General features: G+C 48.1%; 1 protein-coding gene across 1 annotated transcript; it reads left to right on the top strand.

Annotated features, from left to right (window-relative positions):
* Window positions 1-187: 187 nt before the first annotated feature.
* Window positions 188-2866, top strand: LOC129650978 (tumor necrosis factor receptor superfamily member 10B-like). The gene is made up of 4 exons (XM_055579730.1): window positions 188-212; window positions 267-378; window positions 1192-1430; window positions 1878-2866. The coding sequence occupies exons 1-4, from the start codon at window positions 188-190 to the stop codon at window positions 2066-2068; spliced, it is 567 nt and encodes a 188-aa protein (XP_055435705.1). The 3' UTR covers window positions 2069-2866.
* The last annotated feature ends 8325 nt before the right edge of the window (window positions 2867-11191 follow it).

Genomic DNA, 11191 nt, shown 5'->3' with positions numbered 1-11191 from the left:
CTTCTCATCGTGGTGCACAGGCCCTAGAGCACAGGATCAGTAGTTGTGGCACACGGGCTTAGCTGCCCCGCAACATGTGGGGTCTTCCCAGACCAGGGATGGAACCTGTGTCCCCTGCTTTGACAGGCGGATTCTTAACCACTGGACCACCCAGGAAGCCCTCCGAATTACTTCTTGAACTGAGTGGATGGAGATCTGGGTGGTGAAGAAGGGTTGAGAGACATATGAGGGAAACACACCCTCAAAACCTTATCTTTGGTCCCTAGGAGAAGAAGAAAAAAATGGCTGCACCCCGACCAAGGACACTGAGTGTCAGTGCAAACCTGGCACTTTCCGTGGAGAAGATGCCCCTGAATTCTGTCAAAAATGCAGCACCGGGTGAGACCCAGGAGCCTAGGGGGGCTTCCAACCCACAGGAGACCCGAGTTTCCTTGTACCCATTTCTCTCTCCTGCTTCCGTGAAGCCCCTCCCACCTCCCAGAGCTCCCTTGTGCCTGTGGGGTCTCCTGAGCCTGCAGCAGTGCTCCCTACCACCACTGTTTGTCCTGCACGGCTTTCCCAGTGGCCCCTTCCCACGTCTCCTCGGGAGGGGCCTAGAAAGACCGAAGTGCTGACAGCAGACAGAAGTCATGAGGAGGCCACGTGTGTGTTCCTTCAAGGTTCCTATAAAACCGGAGCCAACTCGACAGGCCTCACACCCAGCCCCTTTTTCCCCAGTAGCACCTGAATCTTTCCTATTTGGGGACTCGGTGGCCAATAGTAATTCACTATCCTCTGATGCTCCAGTATTGGCTGAGATTGGTAGGAAGAGTCAACAGGTGGATGAGAGGGCCTCATATTCCAATTTAACTGGAGGATGAGTCAAACTTGTGACCCTTGACCTGGATGAGGCCCCCCCCCACCCCCCACAGAGCTTCCCGTGCAGCCCAGGGAAGCCAGGCGGGCCTTGCAGAGGAAGCCCAGCTCCTGAAGGACAGCTCTGAACACTCAGTAGGAGCCCGGGAGCCGCAGTACACAATCCTGGATCGTTCTCCCGCCCAGGGATGGGGAGTGAGGGGACCCTCCCCTGCAGACAGCAAGAGCCTGTCTCCCCTCCACTGTCTTGTCAGGGGACCCAGGACGGGAGGCTGCCCCCTCTTTCTCCTCATCCAGCCAGCTGTCCCTGATGGGTCCCCCTGTGTCTGTACCCAGGTGCCCTGATGGGAAGGTCATGGTCATGAAATGTACCCCCTGGAGCAACATCAAGTGTGTGGACCAAGAATCAAGTACCCTGCCCCATGGGGAGGCCCCAGTTCCTGGAGAGCTAGCAACCATGAGCCAGAGACTACCCATCACTCTCTCTCCCTCATCAGGCCTTTCAAGGCTGGTGATTAAAATTGTATCTGTAATTGCTGCTGTCCTAATCGGATGTGTATGGTGCTACTTTACAGGTGAGATTCTAGAAGGGAAGGAGGAGGTGCTGGCTCCCTCCTCCATCTCCCCAATCCTCCTGTTCCTCCTGGCTTGTCTCTGCTCTTGTTCCCCAGGAAACCCCTCCTCCTCCCACCTCACCTGGTCCTACAAAACTGATCACATTGGGCCCCCAACTCAGCTGACGGTCCCCTCTTCCCCCTGGCCGAGTCTGGTGGGAGGAGGCAGGAGAAGAGGGTGGTTCAGTAGCACTGCACAGAGATTTTACATGGGTTTCATTTTACTTCATTTTCTCCCTTCTCTTCTCCTCCCTGAGGGCTCTCCAGATTCAGAATATCCCGCTTGCAGTCACAGGCCCGGGGTTGTTTGTTCAGTGTCTGAGCCCCCACCCTGCACCCTGTCCCTAGGAAGGGAGGTGCGGCAAGAGCGCCCTCCCCACCACTCAGTGGATGTCTCTTCTCTTCTAGGTCTCTTTAATGAGTGCTGGCACAAGGTGATCGGTTTCTCCAGCATCTGGTGGCCTCAGACCCTCAGTAACTGCATCACAACAAAGCCCAGGGTGGACACGGTCCCCGGTGTGTCCTATGCTGTTGTCCCTGAGTCTCTCAACTGGCCTGGGGGCTCTAGGCTGAATGTAGGAGGGAGACTGGCCTGCTGAGAGCTGTCCTAAGGCTGGTTGGCAGCGCTGGCCCTGTCCTTACTGTTTGAGACACCCTCACTCTGTAGCCCTGGGGTGTGGGGGGTGTCAGGCAGGGGTGCTCAGTTCCCCTTAGCATCACACCAGAGTCTGGGTGCCATCAGCAGAGCCCAGATGTGCTGAGTCTATGCCCACTTGGGGGGCACAGCACAGGTGTAGGTGGGAAGGCAGAACCTACTGCGTCCCCTCAGAAGCTGTAGGGGTTTGTGGGTTTGTGACTCCTGGGTCAGTGCCTTGCTTTTTCGAGGCCCTTTTCTGGCACTTATGTCCCCCAGGAAGGTCTGGGGCTCTGGACCATGCACACAACAACAGGCTGACCAATGGAGATTGACTTTCCATTTTGGTCCCTTGGCAGAAAAAGAAGCTGCAGAAAACAACGCCCAGTCCCGAGATGCAGCAAGCAGACTGCCTGTTGGTGAGTGTGGGGCTCTGGCCCTTCTGCTTGCTTGGGACTGTGGTAGAGACAGGGAGAGGCAGTGGGTCAGGTCTCCTCTTCTCTGGGCAGGTGGTGATGGAGGGAGACCGGGGCATGGAGGGAAGGGAGCCCACCCCCTGCTCTGGAGAGAGACCAGGGCATGGAGGGGAAGGGAGCCCCAACCCGTGTTCTGGTCCACTGGCAGCTCTGATGCTACTTCTCATCTGTCTTGTCACCACATCCCTCGTCTAGAACAGGGCAGGCGAAGGGTAATCACTCCTCCCATGACTGACCCAGTGATGGAGTCAGAGCTACATAATAATTTTCTATGTGACTGTTACATACTTTTAAGCCATTCCTCATCATAGTGGGAATTTCACATTTATTTCAAAAGTATTGTTAAGTTGAATCTACTTGAAGTAAAATTTCTTTGTCAACATATAGAAGTATTTTCACTATGTGTATGTGTGTGTACATATATATATATATATATATATATATATATATATATGTATGAGGAAGGCATGGCAACCCACTCCAGTATTCTTGCCTGGAGAATCCCCATGGACAGAGGAGCCCAGCAGGCTACAGCCCATGGGGTCGCAAAGAGTCAGACATGACTGAGTGACTAAACATACGTATATTATATATGTATACATACACACACACACACACACATACAGAGACGTTTACAATTTGGGGTCATATCATTTTAATAGTTTTGAGGTTTTTGAGTTTTACCTTAATTTATAAATTAATCTAGGAGGAATTGAGATCTTTTAGCTATTCTATATTTTTCTTATGAAAAGAGTTAGCATTTTAAGTTAAGAGTTTTATAATACCTCAACTCCATGTGTGTTTTCCTTTGGTAAATTACTCATTTCTTGCTGAGGCTGTATCTTTGTATTACAATGTTCTATAACCTTATGAGTTTATCCAACTCATAATTCATTATAGAATTTATTGTCATAATTTTTAACATTCACCATCCACACACTCACATTTACGTATTATTGTTGAACCATTAGAGTTTTATAAGAATACAATCGTATATAAAATAATGACTCTTCTGTCCGCTCCCTTCAAAGATCCTGCATTGGTTTTGTTTTGCTTACGGCTGCATCTGCCAGAATTTCAGAACAAGGTTTACTAGGCTCAGTTCTGTAACCTAGGACCCCGGTTAAGACCAAGGCTGCTCTCCATTGTGTTTTACAGAAACCAGCAGCACCTGAAGGATCTCAGAGGAGAAGATGGCTGCTGGTTCCAACAGACGGCACTGAAAGTGTTTTTTTCCTGGGCAGGGGATCAGGAGTGGAGGGAGGAGGGACAGTGTCCTAATTTCTGTCTCCATAGCGGTTAGGGCAACTCAGAGAGGGGATGGCTTGTCCCTGAACCATCGGGACTCTAATTCCCTCCCTGCCCCCTCCTCTTTTTCCCACCCTGCACCCCTCTGTCCTCTAACAGTGGCCCCTAACACCTCCCTGTCCTTCCCTCCTCCACCATCCTCTCTCCTCCCTGGTTGCTCAGGGCCAGGTTGACCCACTCTGAGACATCCGAGAGGTTGTGCTGTCCAGCAGGGCACCTCCTGGCCCAGGGAGGCTGTGGAGCCCCTGTCCATGCGTACTAAGTCTCTTTAATCATGTCTGGCTCTTTGCAACCCCATGGACTGTAGCCTGTCAGGCTCCTTAGTCCATGGGATTCTCCAGGCAAGAATACTAGAGTGGGTTACCATGCCCTCCTCCAGGGATCATTCCAACCCAGGGATCGAACCCATATCTTACATCTCCTGCATTAGCAAGCAGGTTCTTTACCACTGGTGCCACCTGGGAAGCCCTGAGGAGCGCCTGAACTGTGGCTAAATCTGATGAACTGTAGTATATAACTCGATACTGTAGTTCAAGGAGTTGGTAGAAAAAAGGACTGTAATTTGTCTCGTTAACAGTTTTTTTTTGTATATTGATTACATGTTGAGGGGCTTCCCTGGTGGCTCAGATGGTGAAGAATTCGCCTGTAATGCAAGAGAACAGGGTTCAGTCCCTGGGTCAGGAAGATCCCCTGGAGAAGGGAATGGCAACCCACTCCAGTATTCCTACCTGGAGAATCTCATGGACAGAGGAGCCTGACAGGCTACAGTCCATGAAGTCACAAAGAGTCAGACACACAACTGAGCAGCTAACACTACATATTGCAGTGAAAAAAATTCTTAACTTACTTTTAATTGGAGGATAATTGCTTCACAATGTTGTGCTTGTTTCTGCTGTACAGCAACCTGAACCAGCCATGGGTGCACATATATCCCCTCCCTCTTGAGCCTCCTTCCAACGCCCCCATCCCACCTCCCTTAGGTTATCACAGAGCACCGGATTGAGCTCTCTGTGTTATAAAGCCACTTCCCATTAGCTATCTATATTACATATTGAAATGAAATTTTTTAGAATACTTTGAGTTAGTACCATATTTCATGAAAAGTAGTATTGTTATGTTTCATGTTTTCAGTGTAACTGTTAGAGAATATAAACTTGTGTCGGGTGCCCTCCTTATGTACTGTGGATGGTGGTGTGCACAGCATTTCACACACACAGCATTGAATCTGCAGCACAGTCCATGAGGCAGGTGGTGTTTGCTCCATTTTAGGGTTAAATTCTTGCTCAGAGTCTGTCCCCATCCAGCTCTACCGCAGTGTCAGGCAGTGAGGCCGAGCGGGGTGTGAGGCCGGAGACCTTCCTCCCTCCAGGCCTTTGCTTTGTCCCCAGTGCAGAGGTGGCAGCCAGGGGGCCTCACCCTCCTGAGAAAGGCAGGTGCCCCACCCTCCTGAGAAAGACAGGTGCCCTCCTCTGAGGTCTGTTGCCCCTCACTGTCCCACCCTCTGTCTCCTCTCACAGATGCCTTCTCCCTCTGTGACAGCAGTCTCCTCTTCCAGATGCGCCCTCATCCCCTGCTTGGGGCAGGACTCTCTGCTGACCTGGACTGTCCCCAACTGCTCTGGGTGCTGGCAAAGTCCAATGCCCAGTGCCTGTGTGGCTTGTTTGCTGCTGGGAAGCAGGTCAGGGGCGCAGAGCAGCAGGCTTACCAGCAGGGGGAGCTCCTCAGGTTCCCATCCTGAAGTCTAGGCCTGAATTGAGGGTCCTTGGCCTTTGTGGAAGCCTGTTCCAACTCTGTCTCTGTGACTTTCCCCCAACCTAGGCCTGAAGCTATTCTTCAGTGACTTTGCAGCTATCTTTTCCTTGTGATTTCTGTGATTCGCTCTTGATGCAGTTGGGCCTCACATGAAATGAGATCCTTGTGACCAGAGAATAGGCCTGGGTCTCTCCAGATGCCTTGTGTGAAATGCTGCCGGTCACCAAGAAGGGACAGGGGACCTCAGTCAACACCCTTATGGATGCCTTGGAAATGCTGGGGCAAAGGTTGACAAAAGAGACAATTCAAGAGCGCCTGCTGAACTCAGGAAAGTATTAACATGTTTATGAAGAAAGGGAGACAGGCTCTGCTGTGCCCTGACTGTTTGAGGATGTCAATCTTTCATTTCAGGACACACTCCTAATAGACTTCTAGTTTTTATTTGTATTTGTTTGAAATTTGTCATTCATGTTAGTATGTATGCATTTAATGATGTAACTTATAATGAAGGTGTTAGTCACTGAGTCATGTCCAACTCTTTGTGACCCTATGGACTGTCGCCCACCAGGCTCTTCTGTCCATGGGGTTTCTCCAGGCAAGAGTACTGCAGTGGGTTGCCGTTTCCTTCTCCAGGGGATCTTTCCTACCCAGGGATGGAACCTAGGTCTCCAGTTTTGACCACACCAGTCACATCAACCTTAGGGAATTGGGCAGGCAGACTCCTTACCGACTGAGCCACCAGGGAGGCCCTGTAACTTGTAATATACATGATTAAAGTGCAAACATCTTGTATGTCTTGGTACTTTTATGTTGGTGCATATATTTATATGTGTAGAAAAACATTTTGCAAATATAATTTCTAGGTTTATGTGGGCTACCTGGTTGAGTACTGGCAATCCAAAGCAATTAGAAATACAAAAGGAGGGCATTCCCTAGCTGTTCAGTGGTTAGGACTCTGTGCTGAGAGCCCTGAGTTGAATCCCTGGTCAGAAAGTAAGATCCCACAAGCCATGAGGCAAAAAAAATAAGTAAGATCCCACGAGCCATGAGGCAAAAACAAACAAACAAAAACCTACAAAACAACAACAACAATAAAGGAGAGCAAGCCCACTGCTGGGGGAATTTGACCACTTTGGGATTGCCTGGCGACTTCTTTAGGGTCCAGGCTTTAAACATGTCAACTTTATAGTTGGGTGAATATTTGTATTTTTCCTAGGGAGATGTTAACAAGTGAGCAGAGAGGGAGGGGAAGTGGCACCCCCGTGCTGTGTCTGGTGACCGTGAACTGGGCTGTCATTCCCCGGGCTTCCTCCTGCTCATCTGGGAGGTTAGGGTGGGACGTGGGTTAGATATGAGTGTCAGATAGTTTCTGTGTCATGTCTGCTCTTATCAGTGACCTTCATTGCATCTGGGCTCAAGGAAGAGAGGACAGGGATCTGCCATAGTTTTTGGGAGGAAGAATGGACGGGCTCCTGGGTTATGTTCAGTGTTGGCTTGCTCCGCACTAGATGGGCCCCCCTTGATACTGGTGCTCTGAGCCCAGAATTGCCTTTTTGTGTTTGAATTGGCTGATTAAGGATCTCAGCCCCTCTGTAAGCTTTGATGTTCTGCAGAAAAGACACAGAAACGCTGATTCTTAAATACTGTGAGAACTGACCTAAAATGCCTGCTATATTAGGTTTTTTTTTTTTTTTAATTAAAAACTTTTTTTTTTTTTGCCTTCTGCTAAACCCTTCTCTGTAGTATTCCAATCACTGCAGGATAATTTAATGGCAGAAGCAATTCTCAGGGAGGTTTTTGGTCTAGTCCATCTCAAGGCTTATATGTTGTCTTCCCTAAGGTTGATGTGACTGGTGTGGTCAAAACTGGAATTGCCTAAAATTTAGGTACAAATGGATACAGTGGGTGGAGTTCACTTGTGTTTTGAGAAGGGCTGACCCCCGTGGTCTTGGTGCTACATCCCTCTGGCCCTGATGTCCCTCCCTTTCCTGGAAGTCAGGTGTTTCCTGTCTTTGCTGTCCCTTCTGTGCAGGACACTCTGCCTTCATCCCCAGAAGGAGATAGAAATGAATTCTTGGGACTTCCCTGGTGGTTCAGTGGTTAAGACTCTGCACTCCCAATGCAAGGAGCCCGGGTTCAGTCTCTGGTTGGGGAACTGAGATCCCACATACCACAACTAAGCATGTGCTCCGCAACTGAGCCCATGTGCTGTAGAGCCTGCACATCACAGCTAGAGGAGCCTGTGTGCTGCAGTGAAGAGTCTGCACAGCTAAAATAAATAAGATACAATAAAATTTGAAACTGTCACCTATATGTTACAAAAAGCATGTGCATTTGTAAAACAGTTTAAGAAAATAAATAGTCAAGTGTCAGGTCACTTGTCCCTTTCGCAGAAGACTTCCTTGAGTGCCCATCTAGAGTATCAGCCTTGTCAGTATTTGTCATGTGTATTCATTTGTACCCGTTTCTTGTGTGTTTTACTAATGAGAACCTTCAAGAAACGTGAAACTTGACTCCTTTGTTGCTTCCCGGTGGGTGCTTAGTCGCTCAGTCGTGTCTGACTCTTTGCGACCCCGTGAACTAAGCCTGCCAGACTCCTCTGTCCATGCGATTCTCCAGGCAAGAATACTGGAGTGAGTTGCCATTTCCTACTCCAGGGGATCTTCCCGATCCAGGGATCGAACCCGCGTGTCCTGTGTCTCCGGCACTGCAAGCGAGTTCTTTGTCTGCTGAGCCATCCGGGAAGCATTACTGCTTTATGCCAGTGCAAATGTGACAATTTAAAGTTTTACTTGAAGACTGGATGCCTGTTCAGGTTTCTCCTCAGTAATGAATTTGTGACCAATTTTAATATGTTATGTCCACGTGTACACCCGTGGTGGATTCATGCTGATGTATGGCAAAACCAATACAATATTGTAAAGTAATTAGCCTCTAATTAAAATAAATAAATTTAAATTAAAAAATAAAAAAGAACCATAATACTATATCTCATCTAAAAATTGGATAATTAAAATTCATTAAATATAAAAAAATCAATAAACATGCAATGTCATATACAAATAATTTTATGTAAATGTGCAATTTTATGATTTTGAACCAAATTGAATATTCAGTGTTATATACAAATTTTGCAATTTTCTATAAACATGCAATTTAAAGAATTTGTGGCCAAATTAAATATGCAATGTTATATACAAATTTTATAATTTTATATAAATAAGCAATTGGATGAATTTGTGACCAAATTACATGGCAGTTACATAAACATTTTGCAATTTTATATAAATATGCAATTTTATGACTGTGACTTAATTAAATATGTGATGTTATATACAAATATTATAATTTTATATATAGTTTTATACATTTTGACAAATGTGGAATGTTATAAAAAGTATAAAAACTATCAAACTGTTATGAAATATACAATTTTATGAATTTGTGACCAAATTAAATATGTAATTTTATATAAAAAGAGGCATGTGTGTGTTTTTTCCCCATCCTCTGGTTCTCTGGAGCAGTTCTGAGTGAAGGGTACAGGGGTGTGTTCTTGCTGTGTGACCCACTCCTTCCTTCTCCCTTTATGCCTCAGGCTCATCTTGCATGGGTGTGTCTCCTGCTCTGACTCAAGATTTCCAGATGCCAGATTCCTGGGGGACCTGAACACAGCCCCTCGTCTGTCACCTCCTCCCTGCTCTTCCCCTGGGAGAGAGGCCCCAGCCTGGCCAGGCTCCTGCACAGCCTCCCCGCTGTGGTGTCTCTGAGTCCTGTCTGGGCCTGCTGGGCTCCCTGGAGGTGCAGACTGGCTCTGACAGAGCTGTTGGGAAGGGCTGGTGGGGCCCTGCTTGCTGGGGTTCTTCAGTGGCCCCTCACTTGTGAACCTCCAGCCACTCTGGGGCCACCTTCCCCTTCTGTCCCTGCTGTCCTTTCTGCATCCTCGTCACAGTGGGTCTGGTGGCTCAGCCCTGCAACCTCATGGAGACACAACTCCCTTCCCCTGGACCTTAGGGTAGGATCCCCCACCCACCTAGATTTCCTGGGGGAGCCCCGTGGTCCCAGCCCTGTCCCCTTTCCCAGAGCAAAGGTGCTCGAGCAGAGCTGCACACCCCCTGACTGCCCCTACTCCTGCCTGTGAACATATTACATCAGGAGTGGGAAGAAAAATATTTTAGATCACAAATCAGGAGGAAGAGGTGAATTCATAATTACTTGAAAATAAATTCTTGAGAAGCAGTGGTGCCTGTGTGAGACCCCTATATCAGATCACCTATGTTGTCCTTGAATGGAGAAGAGTGACTGGGCCTCCATTTTTTTGTGTGTCTGTTAACACTTTATGAGAAGCTGAGGGGTGGGGGGCTGAGGGTGTTAGGGGCAATATTATATAATCAACAGGCTTGAGCTTCCCTGGTGGCTTACATGATAAAGAGTCTGCCTGCAATGCAGGACCCACGAGTCCAGTTCCGGGGTCTGGAAGATCTCCTGGAGAAGGAAATGGCAACCCACTCCAGTATTCTTGACTGGAGAATCCCATGGACAGAAGAGCCTGGCAAGTCCCAGTCCATGGGGTCACAAGGAGTCGGACATGACTGAGCGACTAACATTTCACATATGGGATGCATCTGAGCAGTTTTACAGGATAGGTAAGAGCACGTATTAGTGGACATTAACCTAAAACATAGAGTTTTAACACTACAGCCTTATTGTTGTTGTTCAGTCACTCAGTCATGTCCGACTCTGTGACCCCATGGACTGCAGCATGCCAGACTTCCCTGTCCTTCACCATCTCGCAGAGTTTGCTCTAACTCATGTCCACTGAGTCAGTGATGCCATCCAACCATCTCATCCTGTCGACCACTTCTTTTCATGCCTTCAGTCTTTCCCAGAATCAGAGTCTTTTCAAGTGAGTCAGCTTTTCCCATCAGGTGGCCAAGTATTGGAGCTTTAGCTTCAGCATCAGTCCTTCCAATGAATATTCAGGGTTGATTTCCTTCAAGATTGACTGGTTTGATCTCCTTGTTGTTCAAGGGACTCTCCTGAGTCTTCTTCAACACCACGGTTAAACAAGCATCAGTTCTTCGGTGCTCAGCCTACTTGATGGTCCTGCTTTCACATCCGTACACGACTACTGGGAATACTATAGCGCTGACCAGACGGATCTTTGTCGGCAAAGTGATGTCTCTGTTTTCTAAAACGGCGTCTAGGTTTGTCACAGCCTTTATTACATCACCATTTCTAATGGTTCAGTGTAGGTTGGTTCTCTGATACTGAGTCTCACCAGACTGGGGCTGTGGTCCCTTCAAGGCCTGAATGGAAAAGGACGTGCTTCCAAGCTTACACGTGAGGTGGGGGCTGGATTCAGTTCTTGGGGGCAGTTGGCAGGAGGCTGTCCTTTGTCCTTGTGATGTGGGCCTCTCCATTTATTGTTTAGTCGTTGCTCAGTCATGTCAGACTCTTTGAAACCCCATGGACTGTAGCCTACCAGGCTCTTATGTCCATGGAATTCTCCAGGCAAGAATACTGGAGTGGGTTGCTATTTCCTTCTCAAGATC

Source organism: Bubalus kerabau, chromosome 4, assembly GCF_029407905.1.
Source record: "Bubalus kerabau isolate K-KA32 ecotype Philippines breed swamp buffalo chromosome 4, PCC_UOA_SB_1v2, whole genome shotgun sequence".
In the NCBI taxonomy this organism is placed as follows: domain Eukaryota; kingdom Metazoa; phylum Chordata; class Mammalia; order Artiodactyla; family Bovidae; genus Bubalus; species Bubalus kerabau.
The sequence above is the reverse complement of the archived record's forward strand: the minus strand, read 5'-3'. Positions and strand labels throughout refer to the sequence as shown.

Excerpts from the sequence above, each read along its gene's own strand:
- LOC129650978 (XM_055579730.1), top strand. The coding sequence starts at position 188 with ATGGAGATCTGGGTGGTGAAGAAGG. Across the intron at positions 213-266 it reads GATCTGGGTGGTGAAGAAGG|GAGAAGAAGAAAAAAATGGC; the intron begins GTTGAGAGACAT and ends TTTGGTCCCTAG. Across the intron at positions 379-1,191 it reads TGTCAAAAATGCAGCACCGG|GTGCCCTGATGGGAAGGTCA; the intron begins GTGAGACCCAGG and ends GTCTGTACCCAG.